Source organism: Talpa occidentalis, unplaced genomic scaffold, assembly GCF_014898055.3.
Source record: "Talpa occidentalis isolate TD23 unplaced genomic scaffold, MPIMG_talOcc4v2.1 talOcc4.9, whole genome shotgun sequence".
Lineage (NCBI taxonomy): Eukaryota > Metazoa > Chordata > Mammalia > Eulipotyphla > Talpidae > Talpa > Talpa occidentalis.
The window spans coordinates 880567-900230 of NW_023605305.1; the positions used below are offsets into that span (position 1 = coordinate 880567).

The 19664-nt window shown below is 71.7% G+C and overlaps 1 protein-coding gene across 2 annotated transcripts; it reads right to left on the reverse strand.

The window, feature by feature from the left end:
* Positions 1 to 1783: 1783 nt before the first annotated feature.
* Positions 1784 to 19134, reverse strand: MMEL1 (membrane metalloendopeptidase like 1). Of its 2 annotated transcripts, none has more exons than XM_037500145.2 (24): positions 18948 to 19134; positions 17191 to 17351; positions 12105 to 12182; positions 11459 to 11515; positions 10662 to 10823; positions 10494 to 10574; positions 9936 to 10031; positions 9503 to 9621; positions 9131 to 9196; positions 7867 to 7980; positions 7710 to 7799; positions 6742 to 6878; positions 6318 to 6411; positions 5130 to 5258; positions 4808 to 4906; positions 4349 to 4432; positions 3922 to 4025; positions 3724 to 3782; positions 3227 to 3346; positions 2941 to 3074; positions 2788 to 2853; positions 2401 to 2496; positions 2002 to 2078; positions 1784 to 1924 (listed from the first exon to the last, which is right to left on the reverse strand). In XM_037500145.2, exons 2-24 carry the CDS (start codon positions 17342 to 17344, stop codon positions 1825 to 1827), a joined length of 2316 nt encoding a protein of 771 aa, XP_037356042.1. In that variant the 5' UTR covers positions 17345 to 17351; positions 18948 to 19134; the 3' UTR covers positions 1784 to 1824. The 2 variants fall into 2 exon arrangements, with proteins under 2 accessions (XP_037356042.1, XP_037356041.1); XM_037500144.2 differs by having other exon boundaries at positions 7867 to 8001.
* Between the last annotated feature and the right edge of the window lie 530 nt (positions 19135 to 19664).

The following is a 19664-nucleotide window of genomic DNA, read 5'->3' on the forward strand; positions in this document are numbered from 1 at the left end:
GGTCACCAAAGGTGGGCAGGACGGGGGCTGCGGAAGCTGGAGACCCTCCCTTCCCCCCCCAAGGTCAGTCTGTCTCGCCGAGGCCCCGAGGCCCCGCCCTGCACCTGGCTTGGCTGGACGCGTGGCCAGAACGGCCAGATCGGCTCTCTCTCCTCCGACCTGGGTGGTGGGGTCAGGGTTGCCCTCCTGGCACGCGGGCCCCCGCCCACTGCCCCCGCCGCGGGTGGAGACGAGGTGCTGCTGCACTTTGTCCAGAAGTCCCCGGGCGACTACGGGCCCCAGGAGCGCATCCTGCAGGCCCTGGGCATCTCCGCGGAGGTCCCCGCCCGCGAGCCGCCCCGGTGAGCTGGGGCCTGGGTGGGCACTGCCCGGTACCCCCCAACCCCCGGGACGAGCGCTCGTCCTGCCGGGTGCTGAGCTGGACCCGCAGGCTCCAGGCCCGTGTGCTCGTGGCGGGGCCGTGTCCTGCCAGCGCCTCGGAGGGGCAGCGGCGAGGGCGGGGCGGGCGGCCCGCGGGGCCCTCTCAGAGAGGAGGTGGGGCAGTGGCCTCCTCGCATCCTGTCCAGCCATCCCGCCCCTCGGCCGTGGGAGGCCCAGCACCCCGGGGCGTGTGGCTGCCCGACACCCGCTCTCTGCTGTGTCATGAGGAGTCGTGCGCCAGGTGAAGGCCCGAGGACCTGGCGGCAGCTGCTGCCCTGGAGCTGGACGCAAGGAACCGGCCCCCCAGTCTCTGCGCCAGGCGCTGACCTCAGCCTGGCCTGTGGGCAGCACTGGGCATTAAACCTTGGTTCCCAGCCAGCGTTTCTTCCTTGGCTCGGAGCCCGTGGCTGTGGGGCCCGGGCAGGGCAGGCGGGCCCCTCGGGGAGGAGCTGTTCCGGGGGTGCGTCCCTGCAGGGTGGGGAATCCCTCAGGACCCCGGGGGAGCCAGGCCTGGAGTTGGGGCCTGGCGGGCGTCAGGCCGTTAGGGAGAGGCTGGCGTGGGGCGGGGCGAGGACGCCCTAGCTCCTTGCCGGGGCTGCTGGGCGTCTTGGCCAAGCGGGCACGTCCTGCTCCCTACACCTCCCTGAGGGACGTGCCAGGCACCTCAAGCCTAACAGGCCCAGAGCTGACACCCCCTTGGGGCTCCCGGCCTGAGCGGGCCTGGCACCCCACCGCCCCTGGCCTGGCCCCCAGCGGGCCTCCGCGCCCCGCCGCTCAGGGTGGCCGCCCTCGTCGCCCTGCACTTGACCCTGCGCGCCCAGTGACCAGGGCCAGGGGCAGCCAGCCCCGCCCCACCGCGGGGCCTCAGCTCCGTCCCCCACCTGCCCTCGGTGCCGAAGGACGGGCATTGGGGGACCTCTGGTCACCGCGTCACCCGCACGAACACCTGGGGGGCCTGTGAGGTGCTCCCTCTCCCCGGAGCCCTTCTCGCCCCCACTTGGCCTGTTTCGCCCAAGGCCCGCAGCGGGCGGCGCGGCCAGCTGCAGCCCTGGGCAGAGCCGGCCCTCCCCGCCCGGCCCTCCGCCTCTGTCCTCCGCGCGAGACACAGGCCAGGCGGCGGATCCTTGACGTGTTTACTTGGCTCGAGTCGGAGGCTCTGGACATCGGGCGCGGACGCGCTCTGGAGCGTGGGCGGAGGAGTCGGCGCGTCCGCGGGGCTGCGTGGATGGGGCGGCCTGGACCCTCGCGCGCGGGGCGGGGGGCGCGGCTGGCGCCGCTCGCTCACCCCGGGTGGCCGGTCAGGAGGCCGGGCCAGGCGCACGCCGGGACCCCGCCGCTGCGGTTTCCGAGCGGACGGGGGGCTCGGGGCGACGGTGAGGGCCGCCCAGCGCGGCTCGGCCTTGGCTACCAGATGCGGCATCGCTCGTGCGGGTGCATGGGGGTGCCCTGGGCGCACTGGAACGCGTCGGCGAAGGCGGCTAAGTTCTGCAGCGAGCCCAGCACCCTGCAAGCGGGCGGAGGGGCCTGAGCCGGCGCGGACCAGGGCGGGCGCGGACCGGGGCGGGCACAGGGGCCACTTGCCTGTACTTCAGGGGGCTGTGGACATCGGTCTTGATGGACTGGACGGCGAACTCGGGCCGGTAGGACCCGCACCACACCTGCGGGCCACAGGGGCGTGGCTGTGGGACGGGGCAGGGTGGGCCTGGGGGTGGGGGGGTGCTGGAGACCTCGGCCCAGGGGGGCAGGCTGGCAGGGGTGGCAGAGGGGGCGCGGTCTCCTTTGGGCACAGAGGCTCAGGCTCCAGCTGCGCTGTGGCGGGGGCGGGCCCAAGCCCGCAGGAGCCCCCGCACGCCTCCCTCTGAGCCTGCGCCGGGCCCGGCCCGGGAAGCCCTGCAGGCCTAGCTCAGGCCCGGCCGCTGGCCGCGGGCAGCGCACCAAGGGGCAAAGCTGCGCGGGCCGCGGGCGGGCGGGCGACCCTACCTGGGCGTAGTTGATGAAGAACAGCTGGTCGTAGGTGAGCTCCAGCCCCGGCAGCTGCCGGTCCTTGCCGCCCTCGGCCGTCCACTTGAGGTAAGCCTGCGGGCGTGAGCGTGCTGGGCCGCCCTGGCTTCCGGCGCCCCCCAACTACCGACACTCTGTGGGGCCTCGCCGGGCCCGCCTCGTCGGCGCTGGGACTTGGTCCCTCCGTGGGGGCCCCGTGGGGGTCACGGCCAATGCGGGCCGTGACGCGGGCGTCCACCTCCCGCCGGGCAGGCTCGGGGCCGCTGCCAGTGCGGGTGGACGGTGGCTCCAGGCCAGCCTCGCGGGGTGCGGCCCCCACCTAGTCCGGTTGCTCCTCCCCACCTGCTCGGGCCTGCGGGGACCCACCTTGTAGGCCTGCCGCACCCCGCCGTTGTCCGCGATGTTCTCCCCGAGAGTGCTGAACCCGTTCACCTGCACACAGGGCGGGGATGGCGGTGCTCGGGTGGGCACCCCAGCGCCCCTCAGCCCCCACCCACCCCCCGCGGGCGGCCGGCTCACGTTCTGGTCGTCGGCCAGGTCCCAGGAGTAGTTCCCGTACTGGTAGACCATGCACTCCGACTGCTTCCGGAAGTGCCGCGCCGAGAAGTTGCTCCACCAGTCCAGCATGTTGCCGTCCTTGTCGAAGTTGCGGCCTGCGGGGGGGCAGGGGCTGCCGGCCGGTCCGCGGCTCCGGCCCGGCCCCCCTCTTGCCCCGCGGCCCCACCTGGCCCGCGGTCCCCTCGGGGCTGCTGCTCGAGGGGTGCGCGCGACCCGGAGGGGCGCTCTGACCCGGGGCGGCCCCTACCGTTGTCGTCAAAGCCGTGGGTGATCTCGTGGCCGATCACCATCCCGATGCCCCCGAAGTTCAAGGCCTGCGGCTGCTCCTTGCTAAAGAAGGGGGGCTGGAGGATCCCGGCGGGGAACACTGGGGGGCAGAGGACGCGCTGTGAGCCCGCACGCCTCCCGGGAGCCAGGACCTTTGGGTCCAGTGCAGGAGGCAGTGGGCGTGACCCCATTTTACAGATGAGTAAACTGAGGCCGAGGGGCTGCGGGGAGATCCAGGACTCAGGTCCAGGCTCTGTCCACACTCTGCTGCCTTCGGGACGGGGCCTCTGCGGCACCCCCAAACTCCTGACCCGCCCAGGGACGCAGAGCAGCGCCTCCCGCAGGGGTGAGGGAGTGAGGCTCCTGGGTGGGGGAGGTGGCCCCCGCTCTTCTTCCGGGAGCAGGCTGGGGTGCCCAGGAGGAGGGGTGGGGTCACCTCAGGCGCTGGGGGGGGGCGGGGGGCAGGGCTGGACGTACCGATCTGGTTTCTGTTCGGGGAGTAGAAGGCGTTCACCACGGCGGCCCCGATGATCCAGCTGGGAGAGACGGTCAGTCGGGGGGCCCGGCCGGCAGCCCACCCTGATGCCCGGGACGGTGGGGGGGTTGGGGGGTGGGGAATGGGGGGGTGAGCCAGAGCCCACCCACCCCCGCCGCCCGCGCCCCGCGGCCGCTCACAGGTGCTGGTCCACCTTCTCCCGCAGCTTCTTGAGGCTGCGCTGGGCGCTGGCCTTGAGGTTCTGCAGGCCGTTCTCGAAGTACATGTCCTCCGAGAAGTTCAGCTGCGGAGGGGCGGGAGGGGCGGCCACGCTGGGCGCGGGCGGGGGTCAGGGTGGGGGTCAGGGCGGGGGTCAGGGTGGGGTCAGGGCGGGGGTCAGGGTGGGGCAGGCAGAATGGCCCGGGGGACTCGGGGCGCCCTGGGCTGGGGGGGCCTGGCCTGCGCCAGCTGTTCCGTCCTCCGGGGCTCAGGCTCCCCTCCGTAACGGCGGACGCTGGGGTCACCGTGCGTGGCGAGGGGGCTCCAGAGCACCCCACCCGGGTAATGGGGGCCCGTGGTCCCTGGGGCTGCTCGGGCGGCGGGGCAGGCGTGGATCTGGGGGCGCACGTTGGAATACTCCTCGTCCAGGTGCTTGTTGCCCTCCTCCAGGATGTAGTCGGGGTACCCGATCTGCTCCCGGATGTTCAGGGCCTGGGGAAGAAGGGGGTGGTCTGGCCCGGCCCCCGGGCGACCTGGCTCTGGACCCCCCGCCGTGTGGGCTGGGACCCGCCTCCTCGCGGGCTGCCGGAGGCTGGCGGGGCCAGAGGCAGAGGCATTGGTGCCCAGGGCGGGGCCGGAGCGCCCGGAGGCTGCCCTCTGCCAGCCCGCTGGAGGCCGGCCGGGCCCTCACTGCCCTCGCTGCAGGCGCCCAGTCCCGTGGCCGGGGGCTCCCACGACCCCAGGACTGGCGCCGGCTCCTCTGCCCCCTCCCCCAGCCGCCGCCAGCCTCTCCCTTGCCTCTAACGTGGGTGTGACGGGGATGGCCCAGCCCCCACCCTGGGTGCCCGGCGCCCGCCCCTCGCCCACCTTCTCCTGGGCCCTCCGCTTGGACTCCTCGTCCATCCAGCCCAGCTCGTCCAGGGTCTCCACGAACACGGCGCGCACCTTGTTGATGAGCTCGCGCACCTGGGGGCACAGGCTCAGCCCCGCCCCCGCCCGCTGCCCCGCCCCGACGTGCAGCTCAGACCCGTTCCCGGAGCGGGGCCTCCCCGGCTCCCCGCGTGACCAGGCAGAAGCAGACGTGCCCCCCAGTGCATGCGCTGCTGCGGGGGGCAGGGCCCTCCCCTGGCCCCCGTGCAGGCCGCCCCGCCCCCGCCGCCCCCGGGCTGCGCCAGGGCCGGGCACCCACCACGTTCTTGCTCTCTCCCGAAAAGGCCTCCTTGACGTAGAGGGAGCCCACGGCGCTCTCCATGTTGCTGTTGACGTAGCTGACGCACTCCCGCCAGCGCACCTCCTCCACCGTGGTGCCGTACAGCGCCTGCGGGGGTCCCCGCTCATCCGCCGGCCCCCCATCCCCCACCCACACCCCCGTCCTCCGTCCACCCTCCACCCTCCACCTGTCCCCCATCCCCTACCCACCGTCCTCCGTCCATCACCCCTCCCCCGCATTTACCAAACCCACTTCCCTGCCTTGACTTTGGGTGCCCAGGGAGGACACGGGATGAAGCGAGACTGACCTTTGGATGCTGGTCGTGGGTGGGGGGACAGGGGGTGCAGTTTTAAGGGGAGGGCTCCAGTCCAGGCTGGGAGCTGGGCTGCTGCTCTGGGGTGCTGGTGGGCACGGCTTGGCCCCAAGCTCCTGGCAGGGTCCTGGCAGGACTCTGCCCTTAAGGACAACAGCCTCCTCCCCCCAGCACAGCACAGGCTGGCACTGACCCCAGAGCAGGCCCCGGGGCATGTCCAGCTTGACCGGGAGCCGCTAGCTCCCCTGGGCCCTCGTTTTCCCATTAGCAGAGTGGGGATGGGCCTGTCTGCTCGTCTGCAGAGGCACACGATGGAAACATGTCGCCCCACAGATTCCTGCCGCCAATACTCGGGCGTGCCCTGACCCAAAAGCTCACCCCCACCTGGAGGGCGGCCACCCTGTCGCCTGCACGTCCTGGTCATTGTCCCAGGGCAGCTAAGGAGACCACACTCTGCCCCCTCCCCTGCCCCCTGCAGCCAGGATCACCACACAAGCAGCCGTCAAATGCAATCGGGCCCTGCCCGGACGGCACCCGCCTCCCGCGTGGCCCTGGCGTCCCGGCCTCAGGGCCTCTGCACCGGCACCGGCCGTATCTGCCTCCCGGCCGGCGTCCCTGCTCCTGAGCGCCTGGGCCTCCCCGCCTTCAGGTTTCAGCATCGGCTCCTGCACCTGTCCTGCTGGCTGGTTTTGAACGCGGGCTCCCGCTGGTCCAGTAAGCTATGGTCTGACCACCCGGGAGGCCGGGGCCTCAGGGTTCATCCGGGTGGATGCTGGAGCCAGGCCCTCAGCAGGAGCTTGCGGTCTACAGGGCTGCGCGAGCGCGGGCGGGCAGGAGCCCCGGGGTCCCCTCACCTTGCGGTAGCTGGCGCGGGCATCCTTGAAGCGCTGGCTCAGGCTGTTGATGCGGTCCAGCACCAGGCGCCACACCAGGTAGTTCTGCAAGGTCCTGCGGGCGGCGGGGCAGAGCACAGAACAGGCGGGCCGGGGAGGGAGCACAGCGCACGGGCCAGGCCATCGGCCCGCCCCACGGAGGGGTTCGGGGGCAGAGGACGTGTCAGAGGCAGCCCCGAGGGGCCGTCTGGCCTGCCCTGCGCTCTGATATGCTCGGGGCGGGCTGACACCTCTAAGGCCCAGCTCCTCCGCCTGGAAATCCCGCCCTCACGCCCCTCTCACTTCAGAGGAGAGGGCCAAGGGCCACCGCAGAGTGGAGAGGGGGACCGAGGGACAGGGACGGGAGGGGCAGGCAGGCGAGGCCCGCGGGCCTTGCTGGGCTCACCTGGAGGGGAAGACGTCGATGATGTTCTCCAGGTTCCTGAGGTAGGGGACGCCGTAGACCACCACTTCTTCCTCGGGCAGCAGCTTGATTTTGACGGAGGACAGTATGGACTGGATGAACAGGGTCCAGTTAAACCCCTGGGGGAGGAAGCCGGCGGGTAAAGGGGAGGCACAGAGTTCCGGGCCCCGGGAAGCCCAGCCCCCAAGACTGTTCCAGCGAGGAGGGAAGGCGCGCGCTCAGCATCAGGATACGGGGCGGCCAGACCCACTGGCTTTTCCGGGGGACCCGGCCGGCGTCTGAGGAGCACAGCCGCCGTCCACTCGGGCTGTGAGCCAGGAGTAACCCTGCTGCCACAGTAAGGGCATTGCAAGGAGAGCGAATGCCAGGCAGCCTCGGTCACTGCCACGGATGCAGAGATGAAGCGGAGTTCCAGCCCCTTCCGACGCAGAGCAGACGCTGCTGCTTCTCACAGAGGCGCTTGGCTGCCAGCGGCACCCCCCACCCCCAGGTGGGAGCCAAGCTCCAGGCTGGCCAGAGCCGAGCGCTGCCTCCGAGGGGGCGGGAGGCGGCCAGCGAGGGGACGCCTGCCCGGAGCACTGGCCAGGGAGCCTCGCTCAGACCCGGCTTCTTCGCCCCGGCCTGCAAGTCCCTAATACCCTGGCCTCCTGAGCTCTCACCATGCTCCCCCACCCCTTTCCCGACGGGGGCCGAGCTGCTGCCCCTCCCGCCCCGCCAGTTCCCCTGCACCGAGCTCCTTCTCAAAACCTGGTGCCAGAGCCGTCGGCTCCTGCGGGCCCTGGGGTGGAGCCAGCGCCCGGGCACCGGTGGCCGCCGCGAACAGCCCGTTAACCTGCTTCCCTGGCGGGAAAGCGGCTCCGGGACCCGCCGGCCGGTCTCCGAGGACAGGGCCGCAGCGGCGAGGCGGGCTGAGCGCCCCCGCCCCCAGCCAGGGCGGGGCCAGGCCTCACCTTCAGGCCGAACTTGTCCTGGAGCTCCTCCAGGCTCATCCGGTGGTACAGGGCCGTGACGTCATGCCGCTCCTCCTGGGGGACGGTGGCCTGACCGAAGCAGGGGTCGCGGGAGGTCCTGGCCGCCCCGCCCGCCCGAGCCCGGGGCGCGCCTCACGTTGGCCAGCTGCGTCTCCAGCTCCAGCACCCGCACCATGTCCTCGCGCACCAGCTGCCGGCTGGCCGGCAGGCGTGCGTCCTTCCGCACCATGGTGGCCACCGACGTCATGAACTGCAGGTAGGCGTCCCGCACCTGGCCGGGTGGCAGGCTGCAGCGGCGGCCCCCACCAGCTGGCCCCGCCCCGCCGTGGGACTGGACTGGGGGCACGAGGGCGGGCCCCATTCACCCCGGGGCGGACGGCAGCTGCAGGCGGCGGGAGAGCCCTTGCGGGGACAGCCAGACTGCCCCCCAGGCCAGGCCCCCGTGCGTCCACACTCTCTGAAGCAGCCTGCCGAGGGGCGTGGCTCCCAGGGCCCTGTGTCTGCCTCAGACCTGCGGTTGGGCCGCCCCGAGGCCCCCACCCCCTCCCTTCGGCTGCGTAACCCCATCTCCGAACATTCGGGGGGCTGAGAGACCCAGTCTACGGCTGCGGGACGCCTGGACGCGCCGGGCACAGCAGGTGCTCAGCAGAGACCAGGGCCGCTGGGTGCGGTCAAGGTGAGCTGTCCTGGCCAGACTCGTCCAGGCCCGAGGGCCCCGAGGCGCCTTCCCTCCTGGGGGTGCCCTCTCCTGCGCGTCCTGGGAGGGGCGGGCCTCTGCGGGGACAGCGGATGCTCCTCCCCTGACCTGGCATCAGGCTGGGCCGACGCCCCGGGCAGTCTTGGTCACAGCTGCTGGCCTGACCCGGGGCGGGGGCCTGAGCCCTGGGGCCCCTGGGGTTCTTCCAGCCCCCCCGCCCCTCCCTGGGCCTCGTTCCCTTCCCTCCTGGAGCAGCGGCCTAGCTCTGGCCCCGGAGCTCCCTACGGCCCGGGGCCCCCGCACACCTCCCCTGTGGCCCACCTGCTCCTTGTCCTCCTTCCTGACCCCTCCCCACCCCGCGGGCCCCACCCGGCCTCCTGCCCTCTGGCCGCAGCTCGGCTCCTGGCTCCCCTCTCCTGACCAGAGGCAGGAGGCCAGGGTGTCGTCCCCGGGCCCCGGCGCCCCGGCCAGGTCTCTCAGCAGTGACGGGACAGTGTGGCAGGGGGCCGTGTGGGCCTTGTGGACGCCCCCTCAATGGGGACAGCGACGCGGCAGGTCACACCGCCTGAGGCCCAGCGCTCAGCGGGTCACGGGGCCAGCTGTGGGGAGCGGCGCCCCGGGACACGCGGGAGAGCAGGGCCACGGGCGGGGCAGGTGGGGAGGCCGGGGCCCGGGTCCGCCTGGCGGCGAGGCCCCAACTCACCTTCTGGTTGCTGCCCTCTTTGAAATAGTACTCCCGGGAGGGCATGCCCAAGGAGGGCTGGTCTATCTGGAGACAAGAGGGTGACCCTCGGCGGGGGCCTGAGGCCCCACAGCCTGGCCGGCAGGCCGCACCGCTCCCCCCGCCCGGGCCTGGACGGGGTCAGTGCTGGAGCCCCTGGCCTCCGGGGGGCGGCGGCCGGGCTGGAGGCGGGTCAGGCCGTCACCGGCTCTCTGGCCTTTAGCTGTGGCCAGGGGTGCCCTGAGGCCAGGCTCCCGCCCTCCTGTTGGGTCCCGGCCGTCTCTGGGCATGAGGCAGGGTCCCGGCGCCCAGGCCCGGCCCCCTCCCCGCTCTGCGCCGGAGCCGCCCGCGTACGTAGATGATGTGGCGGCTGGAGTTCTGGTCGTCGTTCCAGATGAAGAGGTCGATGAGCACCCGCCGGTTGAACCGCGCGTTCATCATGGCCAGCTGCTGCTCCAGCTCCCACTTGGGGCCTGGGGGTCATTCGCTAGCTGGCCTCTGGGTCCCCCAGCCCCTGCCCAGCTCGTGGGGGCCGGCACACCATGGCCTGGGTACCAGGGACTCCCAGACTGCCCCCCGGGCACCCCTGAGAGCCGCACCACACGGGCGCTGCCAGCTGCTCGGTGTGCCTGTGCGCCAGACGGAGCCCCGGCTGGGCGGGGTCCTGGGACCTGCGTCCGGGAGAGGGTCCTGCCAGGGCTCTGGGAAGGACACCCCTTGCGGGGCTGCGTGGAAGCTCCCGACGTGGCCCAGGAGCCCCCGCCCAGGGCCGCCCGCCCGGCCTCACCCTCCGTCTCGTTCCACTTGTCCATGGCCACCGGCCAGCCGCCCATCGCCTCGATGATGTCCAGCAGGGGCCGAGAGTCTCGCTTCTCTATCACACCTGAGGGGGCGGGTCACTCACTGGACCCCGAAGGGGCCCGTGCCCAGCCCAAGCCCCACCCAGCCGCCCCTTGGGAGGGCCTGGGGAGCCCATGCACACCCACACACATGCACACGCACTTGCCCACACGCTTGCCCACACGCACATGTGCATAGCCATGTATGCACCAGACACGCACACAGGCACGTACTCACACGCTCGCACAGATGCACACAGATACACCCCCCACACCTGGGCGTGCCTCCCCGGTGCACATGCAAGACACGTGTACACGCCTGCCCACGTGCCACATGTGCGCGAGCAGGTAAGGCACACACGCAGCCACACGCGCACACACCCTCGCCCCCTCCCGGCGGCCCTGCGGGCTCAGGGTGTGAGTGGGGTCCAGGCAGCTGGTCGGGGCCGCGGCGGCCGGCCAGGCTGGCGAGAGTCCCGGGCCCGCCCGCCCGCCCGCGCGCTCACTCTCGTTCATGCAGGAGCGGTAGAGCATCTTGGCCTTGCGCACGGCCGGCCGGTCCTCCGCGGACGCGTTCTCCAGCACGCCTGCGGGCGGAGCAGAGGCGCGGGCAGCGCGGGCCGAGCAGGGGGGCCGGCCTGGGCGTGGGGAGGGCCTGGCCGCGCGGCCCCCACCTTTGAGGATGACCTCCAGCTCGTCGCGGAGGATGTCGAAGACGCTGTAGCGGGAGTTGGTCTCGGGCACGACGTGGCGCCGCAGCCAGCCCCCGCAGGCGTACTGGTAGAAGTCCTCGCACGGGTCCTCCTGCGGGTCCAGGTTCTGCAGGATCCTGGCGGCTGCGCCGGAGAGGCAGGCCCGTGGCGGTGGCCCCGCGCCCCGCGTGCCCTCGGGGTCGGCCCGCGGAGCCCCCGGCGGCGCACACTTCTCCGCCACCGGCCTGCAGCCCCTCCTGACCCCCACCCGAGCAGTCGGGACACTGGAGCCCGGGGCCGGGGGCGGGGTGCCTGCCCGGGCCGAGCCCCCTGCTCACACGGCATGGAGGGGGGCAGGGCAGCCCCCCCACGGGGCTGTTTTCTGCTGAGGGGGTGCCTGGCCTCTGGAGCCCCGAGGGTGTGGGGACGGTGCATGTTCTCAGCCGAGGGCCACCCGGACGTCCGGACGCCCACCCAGACTGCCCTCCAGGGGCGGGACCTCGGCTGCTTGCGCCTGAGGGGGAGGACGAGCCCGTTTCGGGGTTCTCTAGTTTTCTCCACATCATTTCCCCCTTTTTGTATCTGCCACCAGCAAGATGGGGTCCCCATGTTGAGACGAATTCCTGGAAAGAACTCGAGAGGATGTCTGCTGGGGTGACCTCTCTGCAGGTGCAGGAAGGGGGCGTGGGGGGCGGCCCTGGGCTGTGGCCTCCCGGAGGGCCCTGCCTCCCGCAGCTGCTCCTGCTTGTGGGGGGCCGTGCACGGCGTGGGGGGCTTACCTGCCATCACGCACCCGGGGGTCGTGCAGACCTCCATGTCCTTGGGCTGGCTGACCGCTGCGGGCAAGGAGCGCGTGAGCCCGCGGGGGGCCGTGGGGGGCAGGGGCACGGGGGAGCTGGGCAGGCTCGCAGGGGTGGGCGGGGCTGGGTGTCCAGCCTGAGGTCTGGGCTCCCAGCACGGCCAGGTGGGGGTCTCAAGTACGGCTGAATCTCATTTTTGCTTGACCCCTGCAGTGACCTGAGAACCCCTTTTACACCCTCTGCTTTCTCGGGGCCCCCGTCCCGGCAGCTGTCCCCGGGGCCAGAACCGCTGAAGCCAGCCTGGGCCGCCGCCCTGCCCGGCCAGCTCTCACCCTGGGGGGTCAGCTCCTCGGGCACTGCCCTCTCTGCACATCGAGCCCCCCCCCCCCTTGGGTGCCCGGTTGTGTAAAGTGGAGGCAGCGCGGCGTCCCTGCCCCCGACCCCCTCCATCCAGTCCTGCCCTGCCCCGCCCCCCGTCCTCCCTGCACACCCTGGGCCTGCCGTGCGGTGGACCTGGCCTGGCCTGGCCGGGCCACAGCTCTGCCCTCTACCGAGCGCCTGGTCCCCAGGAGCCCCCATTTCTGAGCCCCCCATGTGGGGGCTGTCTGGGTGGGGGCACAGCTACCTCGGGGTTTTCGTTTTACAATGGTCTTCTCTTCCTTTGAGAAGCAAAGCCGGCTAGAAAAGAGAGGCAGCTGCTTCCCTGGGGAGAAACACAGCACTCAGCTCCCCGCCGCCAGCTCCTGGGGTGCTCAGGGCGCGGGGGGCAGTGCTGGCCGCTTCCCATGGCTGGGCCCTGGGCCCCTCCTCCTGCAGTGAGGGCTGGTGCCTGGGGGCTGACATTGGGGGGTCCCCAGCAGCACCTGCCTGAGCAGGGGAGGCAGCCCCACATGCCAGCGCCCAGGGCCTCCTGGGGAGACCTCCTCCCCTCAGAGGAGCCCCCTCTGACTCTCTTCTATCCTGGGGCCCTGGGCCGAACCCAGGCCTGACAGGCGGCTGCAGCGCCCGCCGGGGAGGGACAGCAGGCTCGTGCAGGGGAGAGGTGTCCTTGGGAAGGGGTCCCCTCGGTGCTGAAGCTGCTGTCACCCCCGCCCACCCCCACTCTAGGGGAGCACTGTCTGGGCAGCCTCGGCATCTCCTGGGGCTAACCCTGGCTGGAGGGGACCCAGCCCGGTGGTTTCAGACACCCCTGGAATAAGGGGGGGCTACTGTACTATCTTTGCAAGAATTTTGCACAATTAAAACTATTCTAAACATTTAAAAATGATCAAACAAACAAACACCCAAACTGGAACAGCACGAGGCCTGCGCCATTCAGTCCGCGTCCAGCGGCCTCGCGACACCTTGGGCAGAGCGACCTTGCGGGGTGACGCCCACGGGGCTTTCAAAATTGGGGAAAGACACGAACCCGCACATGCCAGCGCGAGACAGAGAGCCGCGGCCCGCTCCAGCCTCGTGCCCGCCCGTCGCCCGCAGCTCCCGAGTGAGAACCACAGACGGGTCTCGGCAGTGCTCCCGCGGGACGGACACCCGCCCGGGGCAGCGGGAGGAACCGTGGCGCCCCAGGAGGCCAGGGCCAGGCCCTGGGGTGAACGCGCGGGCCTCTGTCCAGCACAAGGTGCTTAGCCTGGGACGTGGGTCCTGTCAGGCCAGAGCCCACACGACCGACACGTGTCCTCACGAGGGCCCCGACGTGGCGGGAGGACTGCACAGCACCAGGAAGGGAGCAGCCCCCTCCGGGCTCGCCCTCCTGTCCATGCCCAGGACAGACCCCGGGGCCCGGGCAGGCTCCGCCCCTTTGCGCTGGACGCCGCCAGGCCCTGGCTCAGCGTGCCCTGCTCAGGCCCCTCCCGGGGGGCCCTGGGGTGAGGTCATCAGATGCCACAGCTCGAGGTCAGCCGGGACGGTCACCTTCTCCCGCTGCCCCCCCCCCAGTGCCCCACTCGGCCGCCCGTGGGCTCCCGTCCTGGCCGTGGGTTTGCAGTCCCAGCCCCGAGTCCTCAGGCAGGATCCTCCATCTTGCGAGCGGGAAAAGGCAGCCGGCAGCCCACGCGGGGCAGGATGGGGGTCAGGCGCAGGGGAGCGCAGCCAGGCGCCACGCAGGCACCCCCCACCTGGCCCCTGCGGGGCCTTCAGCTCCCGGGGAGCAGGTGCCCGCGCGCTGTGCCTGCCGCTGGCCTCTGTCGCGTGCCAGCTGACGTCTCTTCTGGGGTTTGTTCTCCTCAGGTTGGCCTTGATCTGCTGGGTCTGTTGCTGTCTCTGAGGGGGCCCGGCTGCGCCGGGGAGGGGGTGTCCTCCGGGCCCCCCGTGGCTTTGCGGGCACAGAAGCCCCAGGTGAGAAGCTTGTTTTCAGCCATGGGCTGGGCCGTCCGTCCCCAGGGCCCGATGGGAACAAACACCTTCTCCAGAGGGAGCCCCTCGGCCGGCGACGCCCCGCCCGGGCGCGGGTGATGGTGATGCAGACGCGCTGCGGGCGGGAGGCGGCAGCCGTAGGGCAGCGCCTGGGCCTGTGGGCAGGGCCGTGTGGTCCGGGAGGTGTGGGTGACAGCGCCGTGGCCCCGGCCTGGGCCCACTGCAGGCCGGGGCGCCCCTCTCCACGTGGCTGTGCCGTGACCCCCCAAGCCAGTGGGGCGAGGTGGAGGGGGCCTCCCTGCTCTGAGTGGGCTTGGAGGCGGCGGGTGTCCTGGGGACGGCGCTTGTTTGGCCCTGAGCGGGCGGGGGCTGGCGGGGCAGGAGCGCTGGTGCCAAGGAGGACGCGGCCGCGTGTGGGGTGCAGAAGGGACACGAAGATGAGGACAAGACACTTTTAAAAAGTTCACGGCGGGAAGAGTCAGACGTTCATTTCTAGGAATTAAAAGTGAATGTAGCTCCTGACGGGTCAGGTCGGGTAGCGGAGCGAAGGGGGGTGCGGCTCTAAGGGGTGCACCGGGGCAGGTGGTCAGAGACAGGGAGTGGCTGGGGGCGCCCAGAGCCAGGAACCCCGGCACAGATGCAGTCAGGACGCGGGGGGTGGGGTGGGGCTGGAGCCTCTGGGGCCCCTTCCCCGACGGGCAGCGTCAATGGTTCAAGGGTGCTCGGGCGCCGGAGCCGACCAGCCGGCCAGATGCCTCGGGCAGGAGCGCAGACAGCGGCCCAGGAGGCAGCGGGAGGGGTCCGCAGCAGGCCGCAGAGGGCCCGAGAGCCTCGAGGGGATGGCTGAGCCCCACATGCATTTTCAGATAAGCAAAATGTCTCGTTTACTGCCGAGGCGGAGCCCCCCGCTGGCCTGGCCAGGGAGAAGCCCGGTGCTGGCTCGTGCAGACGCTGGGGTGCAGCCGACCCCGGGACTGTGTTTGGGGTGCGTCCCGGAAGATGGGCAGACACCCTGGGGGCCGTGCCCGGGGCGCAGGTGCCATGGCCTGACCTGGCTCCCAGGCCGCGTCCCTCCCGCGGTGTCCGACCAGCCCGGGCGCACGTCTGAGCCGGATGAAGACGGGCTCGAATAAAATGATTTGGCAGAGAACAGTGAAGGGCCTGATGCAGCAGCGCGGGCCGGGCCGGGGCCGGGGGGCCGGGGCCGGGGCCGGGGCGGGGGGGGCGCAGGGACCGGGCTGACTGCCTGCTAAGCGTCCGCAGCCAGGGCGAGTGTCAGGCCCTCGAGGGGGCCCGGCCCAGGGTGGCCACGGCTCTGGGGAGGGCCACATGCCAGGTCAGGTGCCCGGTCCGGCAGGAAGGCGTCCAGGACAGTGACCGGGGTGGGGGGCACCTCCAACCAATGGCACTGGCAGAGACAGGTGCCCCCGCCTCCCCCAGCCCCTGGGTGGACAGCAGTGCCGGCCTGGGACTGCACGGCCACGGAGAGCTGCACAAAAGCACTTGACTTTCTGGAACAGACTCACCGACAGCTTCCGAAAGAGCGGCCGTTTACGCAGACGGCTGAGCTAACCACTGACACTAGAGACGGGAACCCCGGCTGCCGGGGCAGCGAGAGCAGCCAACCCAGGGGGCAGCAGAGGGAACCAGCTCACGAAGCCAGAGGGACAGGATAGAAACAAAGTCCATTTCAGTGACCACCCGGGGTGACCACAGTGACCACAGAGGCCGAGACCTCCGGGTGAAGGCCACGCCTCCGCGGGCCCGTGGGGCCAGGGCCGCAGGGCCGGGGCAGAGAGGACAGGCGGCAGGTGTGACGCAGATTCAGGCAGAGGCACCTGCAGCGGGAGGGGCGAGACCGACGGGGGCAGCCAGGCTAACGGAGTGGGCACCGTGTGGCCTTAGAGGGGTGATGGGTGCTCGGCGCACCACGGGGGGAGCCGGCGGCCTCTTGCATGAGACCCCCGCCCCCCGCCCCCGGCACGCAGCTTTCAACAATCTAAAGAACAAGAAAATGCAAAAAGCACCAATGTAGACCCACGGCCGGGTCTGCGCGACAGTCACGGCGGCACCGCCCGCGGCGCGTCCACCCCGCCCTGCGTAGGAGAGGCCGGCTCAGCCCGGCCGCCGCAGCGAACACCTCGGACCGCGGCTCCTAACCACTCGGACCGCGGCCTCCCGCCGGGAGCCGGCCAGAGCAAGGCAGCAACACAACACAATCCCCGTGCACTGGAAACCAAAATAGCTCATGAATTAACCCAAAAGCACAGTGGACACGAGAACATACTCGGAAGCCAAGGAACACCGCACCTAAGCCATGTGGCAGCTCCCCAGGCCCGAGGCCGACAGCGGTGGGGTGGCCTCTGGGGGTCCCCAGGGGGCCTGGCGGGCAGTCACCCAGATCTAAGGGGCCAGGAGCAGGAGGGGGTCCTGACCACAGCAGCTGGCAGGAGCTGCCCTGGGGGGCTCCCCTCACAACCGCAGGCAGCACCCACTCTGGTCCCCAGACTCAGTCCTGCCCGGGATGCTGGGAGGGTGGAGGGAACGTTCTAGTAGCTGGCCCGGATGCTGAGTGTGGAGGGGAGCCCCAGCACCCGGGCCTGCTACTAGGCGGGGTGGGGGGGGCATGGGGATCCGGCACCCGCCAGCCCTCTGGTGGGGCGTGTTCCACCCCTGGGGCTGGGCCGTGGGCGGCAGCTGGGATTTGTGGGGGGCTGCATGTGAGCACCCCCAGAGGGGCCAGTGCCAGCTCCTCCGCCCCTGTCTGGAGACAGAGGAGGGGAACCTGGGGGTGTCCCTGCAGGGCAGCCCCGGCTTTGCCCCCTGGGACCCCAGCCCACCGCTGTCTTGCGGATACAGAGGCTGCGGGGCGGCCTGCCGGATGGCCTGGGACCCTGCGGCTCTGGGACCCGGCCTTGGGGGGCGAGGGGCTGCCAGGGTTATCCCGGCAGTTCCTGTCCCCAGGGCAGGGTCCCTGGAGGCTGCAGGTGCGTCCGATGCAGCGGGGCCAGGTCCGCAGCGAGGGCTCTGCGGCTGCGCCGCGGCGTGCTGCGCGCGCGGGGGTGGGGTGGGGTGGGGGGTGGGGGGGGGAGGCTGCCGAGGGGCAGGGGTGCCGCGGGGCGGGGCGCCTGCACTCCCTGGAGTTCCCAGCCTGCGCTATGCGCTAGGAGCCCGGAGCCCGCAGGACGCGCAGCACCGCACGCAGAGCCTTCTGGAAGGGGCTGTGCCCCGCAGGTCAGTGCCCCGCCCCCGGCCGCAGCACAGACCCTGCCGGGAGCGAGGCTGCGGGTGGGGGCTCGGGGACCCCGGGTCGGGAGGGGAGCGGCGCGGCGCGGGCCTGGGGGAGGGGCCTCACTCACCTCCGCCGTGGGCGTAGAGGAGCCCCACGGCCACCAGGGCCCCCGCCAGCAGCAGCAGCAGCAGCAGCAGCCCCCCCTCCAGAAAGTCTCGGCGCTTCTGCCCCGACAGGCCGGCGATCTCCACCGTCCCCACCGGGCTTTCGGGCTCCCCCATCTCGAGTCTAGACAGGAGCGCAGGGCTGAGACACCCCAAGGCCAAGGCAGCCTGCAGGCGGGGGGGGCCGGTGGCCGCTGCAGCCCTGCCCCAGGCTGGAAGGCCGGTGCCGGGGGCTTGGGGGTCCAGCCCCCCTCTCCATTCCGGGCATATGGGTTTACTCTTCCTGGCCAGAGGCTCTGGGGGTCTGGGTGTGCCTGGGAGTGCCCAGGAGGCCGGGCTGCTGACCCCGGGCATCCTGTCCTGTGCCAGCTCCCCATAGGGCTGTCTGCGGCCCCCAGATCACAGCCTGGGGTCGGCCCAGGGACCCTGGAGGCCCGATCTCCTGCTTGAGGACTTCACGCGGGGGTGCTGGGCTGTGATCTGCCGCCCACCTTCCCTGCCTGGAGCCCAGGCCAGGTGGTGCTGACCACACAGCATCGTCGGACGGGCAGAGGCACCTCCACGCTCCCTCCACAGGCCCTGCCGTCCCCCCCACGCCCCGTCAGCAGGACAGGGGTCCCCTCTCAAGCCAGCTGGGCAGTGGGCAGCTGCCAGGGATACAGGAGCCACTGCGGGGTCAGGGGCAGGCCGCGGCCCGGGACGGGGCACTGACACCTACTCGGCCTGAGCGAGCTCCCTGCGCGTGAGTGCCTGTGAGTGTGTGAGCGTGCACGTGTGTACACACGTGGTCCCTGTGCTGTGTGCATGTGCAGGGCCCTCGGGCCTCCGTGTGGACACTCAGCACCTGCCCCGCCCGGGTCCAGCCTCTGGGCCTGTTGCCTGCGGCTCTGTGCGCCTGCGCCCACGGGCTGGGGGTTATGCAGCAGCTGAGGTGCCATCCTGTCCCCCGCTGTGACGCCAGCCAGGGAGCGCGGGCACCTTCCTGCCCACACGGGGCCCGCTGCAGGGGGCTCAGGCGTGCCCAACCTGTCTGGGCGTCCCCGCCCAGGGACCCGCCCAAGCGGGCGTGCGCACCACACACACTCACACGCAGACTTGCTCTGACCTCGGGCTACTCCCTCCAGGGCCCACTGCCGCCCCCTCCCTCCTGGTCCTGCCGGCAGCCGGCACAGCCCGCACAGAGCCCGCATGCCCGTGGCTCTCTGGCCTGGGGACCTCAGTGCCAGGCAGGGCTCCGTCTGGTCCTTGGCACCCCACTGCCACCCACCAAAGGGGTCGCCCACATCTGCAGGATGAGCGGACGAGCGAGGGATGGCCGGTGCGTGCCGGGCTGGGCGGGTGGAGCCCCAGCTAGGCGAGTGCAGCTCCCGCTTATGGGTCGGGGCTCCCTGCTGAGTTCCGGGGACCTCACATGACAAGTGTGAGCCCGCATGAACGCTGAGCCCGGCGCTGAGGCCCGGGACGAAGCCACGTGCCAAGAGGTAGTGCAGGCGGGCGGCTGCGGGGGCCTTGTGTCCTGGAGACACGCCAAGGACTCTCCAGGCTGCTGGGGGGGGACGGCCCTTACGGAGGGACGGTGCTGGGGGAGGGGCCTGCCTGGCCCAGGCACGGGTGAGCCACAGGTGAAATGCCCGCCGGCCTGCCCCGGGGAAGGCCTGAACACGGGCGCCCGTGGGGTGCTGAGAGGGGAGCTGGCCAGCAGGGGACAGGCTGGGCTCACCTCAGGCCGCTCAGGATGGCGGCTGCTGCGCAGGTGTCTGAGGGCTGGGTCTGGTCAGCTGGGTCAGGGGAGGGTGTCCAGGCGGGGGACAGTGCTTCAGGCTTCCGGGGCTCCTTTGTGATGCAGCGTGGGCTCCCTGGAGGCAGTGACCTCTTGCTCGGCCTGCGAGTTCCGGCTGGGCTGGCGTGGGGGAGGGGTGGCGGGCGCCCTGCTCCCTGGTGCAGGCCCTGCTCCCCCCCCCCCCCCCGGTTTAGACCCCCTAGTCCCAATAGGCCGCAGGGGCTGCTGGGAAGGAGCCTGGCCCCTTCTTACTGCCCGCTGCCCGTGAGGCGGGGCCGGGGGCACACTGGCCCTGGGCTGTGAAGGCCCCTCACTCCTGGGGGTTCCTTTCGCCTCAGCTCCAGTGAGGGTGGTGGGCTCTGGGGCTTGCCAGGGCACGGGGGGCGTCCCTGCTCATGCAGGATGGGAGTGTGGGGTCCCACCCTCCTCCGCGGGCATGGGGCCTGGCTTTCTGGCCCCCACCCCGGGGCTCCTCAGACCCCATCCTCAGGGGCTGGCGGTCCAGGGGCTCCTGAGTGTGGGCGGGGCATCTACCCCATGACGGGCATAACCCCTGAAGCCACTTCCCTCCTCGGGCCCCTGGTCGCCCTTGAAGCCTCGATTCCATTTCGGGACCCCATGCGCCGAGTGGTCCCTGGACCCCGGGTCTCTAGGGGG

Bases quoted from the DNA above. Each gene is read 5' to 3' on its own strand.
- MMEL1 (XM_037500144.2), bottom strand. From the start codon at position 17,344: ATGGGGGAGCCCGAAAGCCCGGTGGGGACGGTGGAGATCGCCGGCCTG. The intron at 9,197-9,502 runs GTACGCGGGCGG...TCTTGTCTCCAG, and splicing joins CCAGCCGCCACATCATCTAC to ATAGACCAGCCCTCCTTGGG. The intron at 1,925-2,001 runs GCAAGTGGCCCC...GCCCGCTTGCAG, and splicing joins CACAGCCCCCTGAAGTACAG to GGTGCTGGGCTCGCTGCAGA.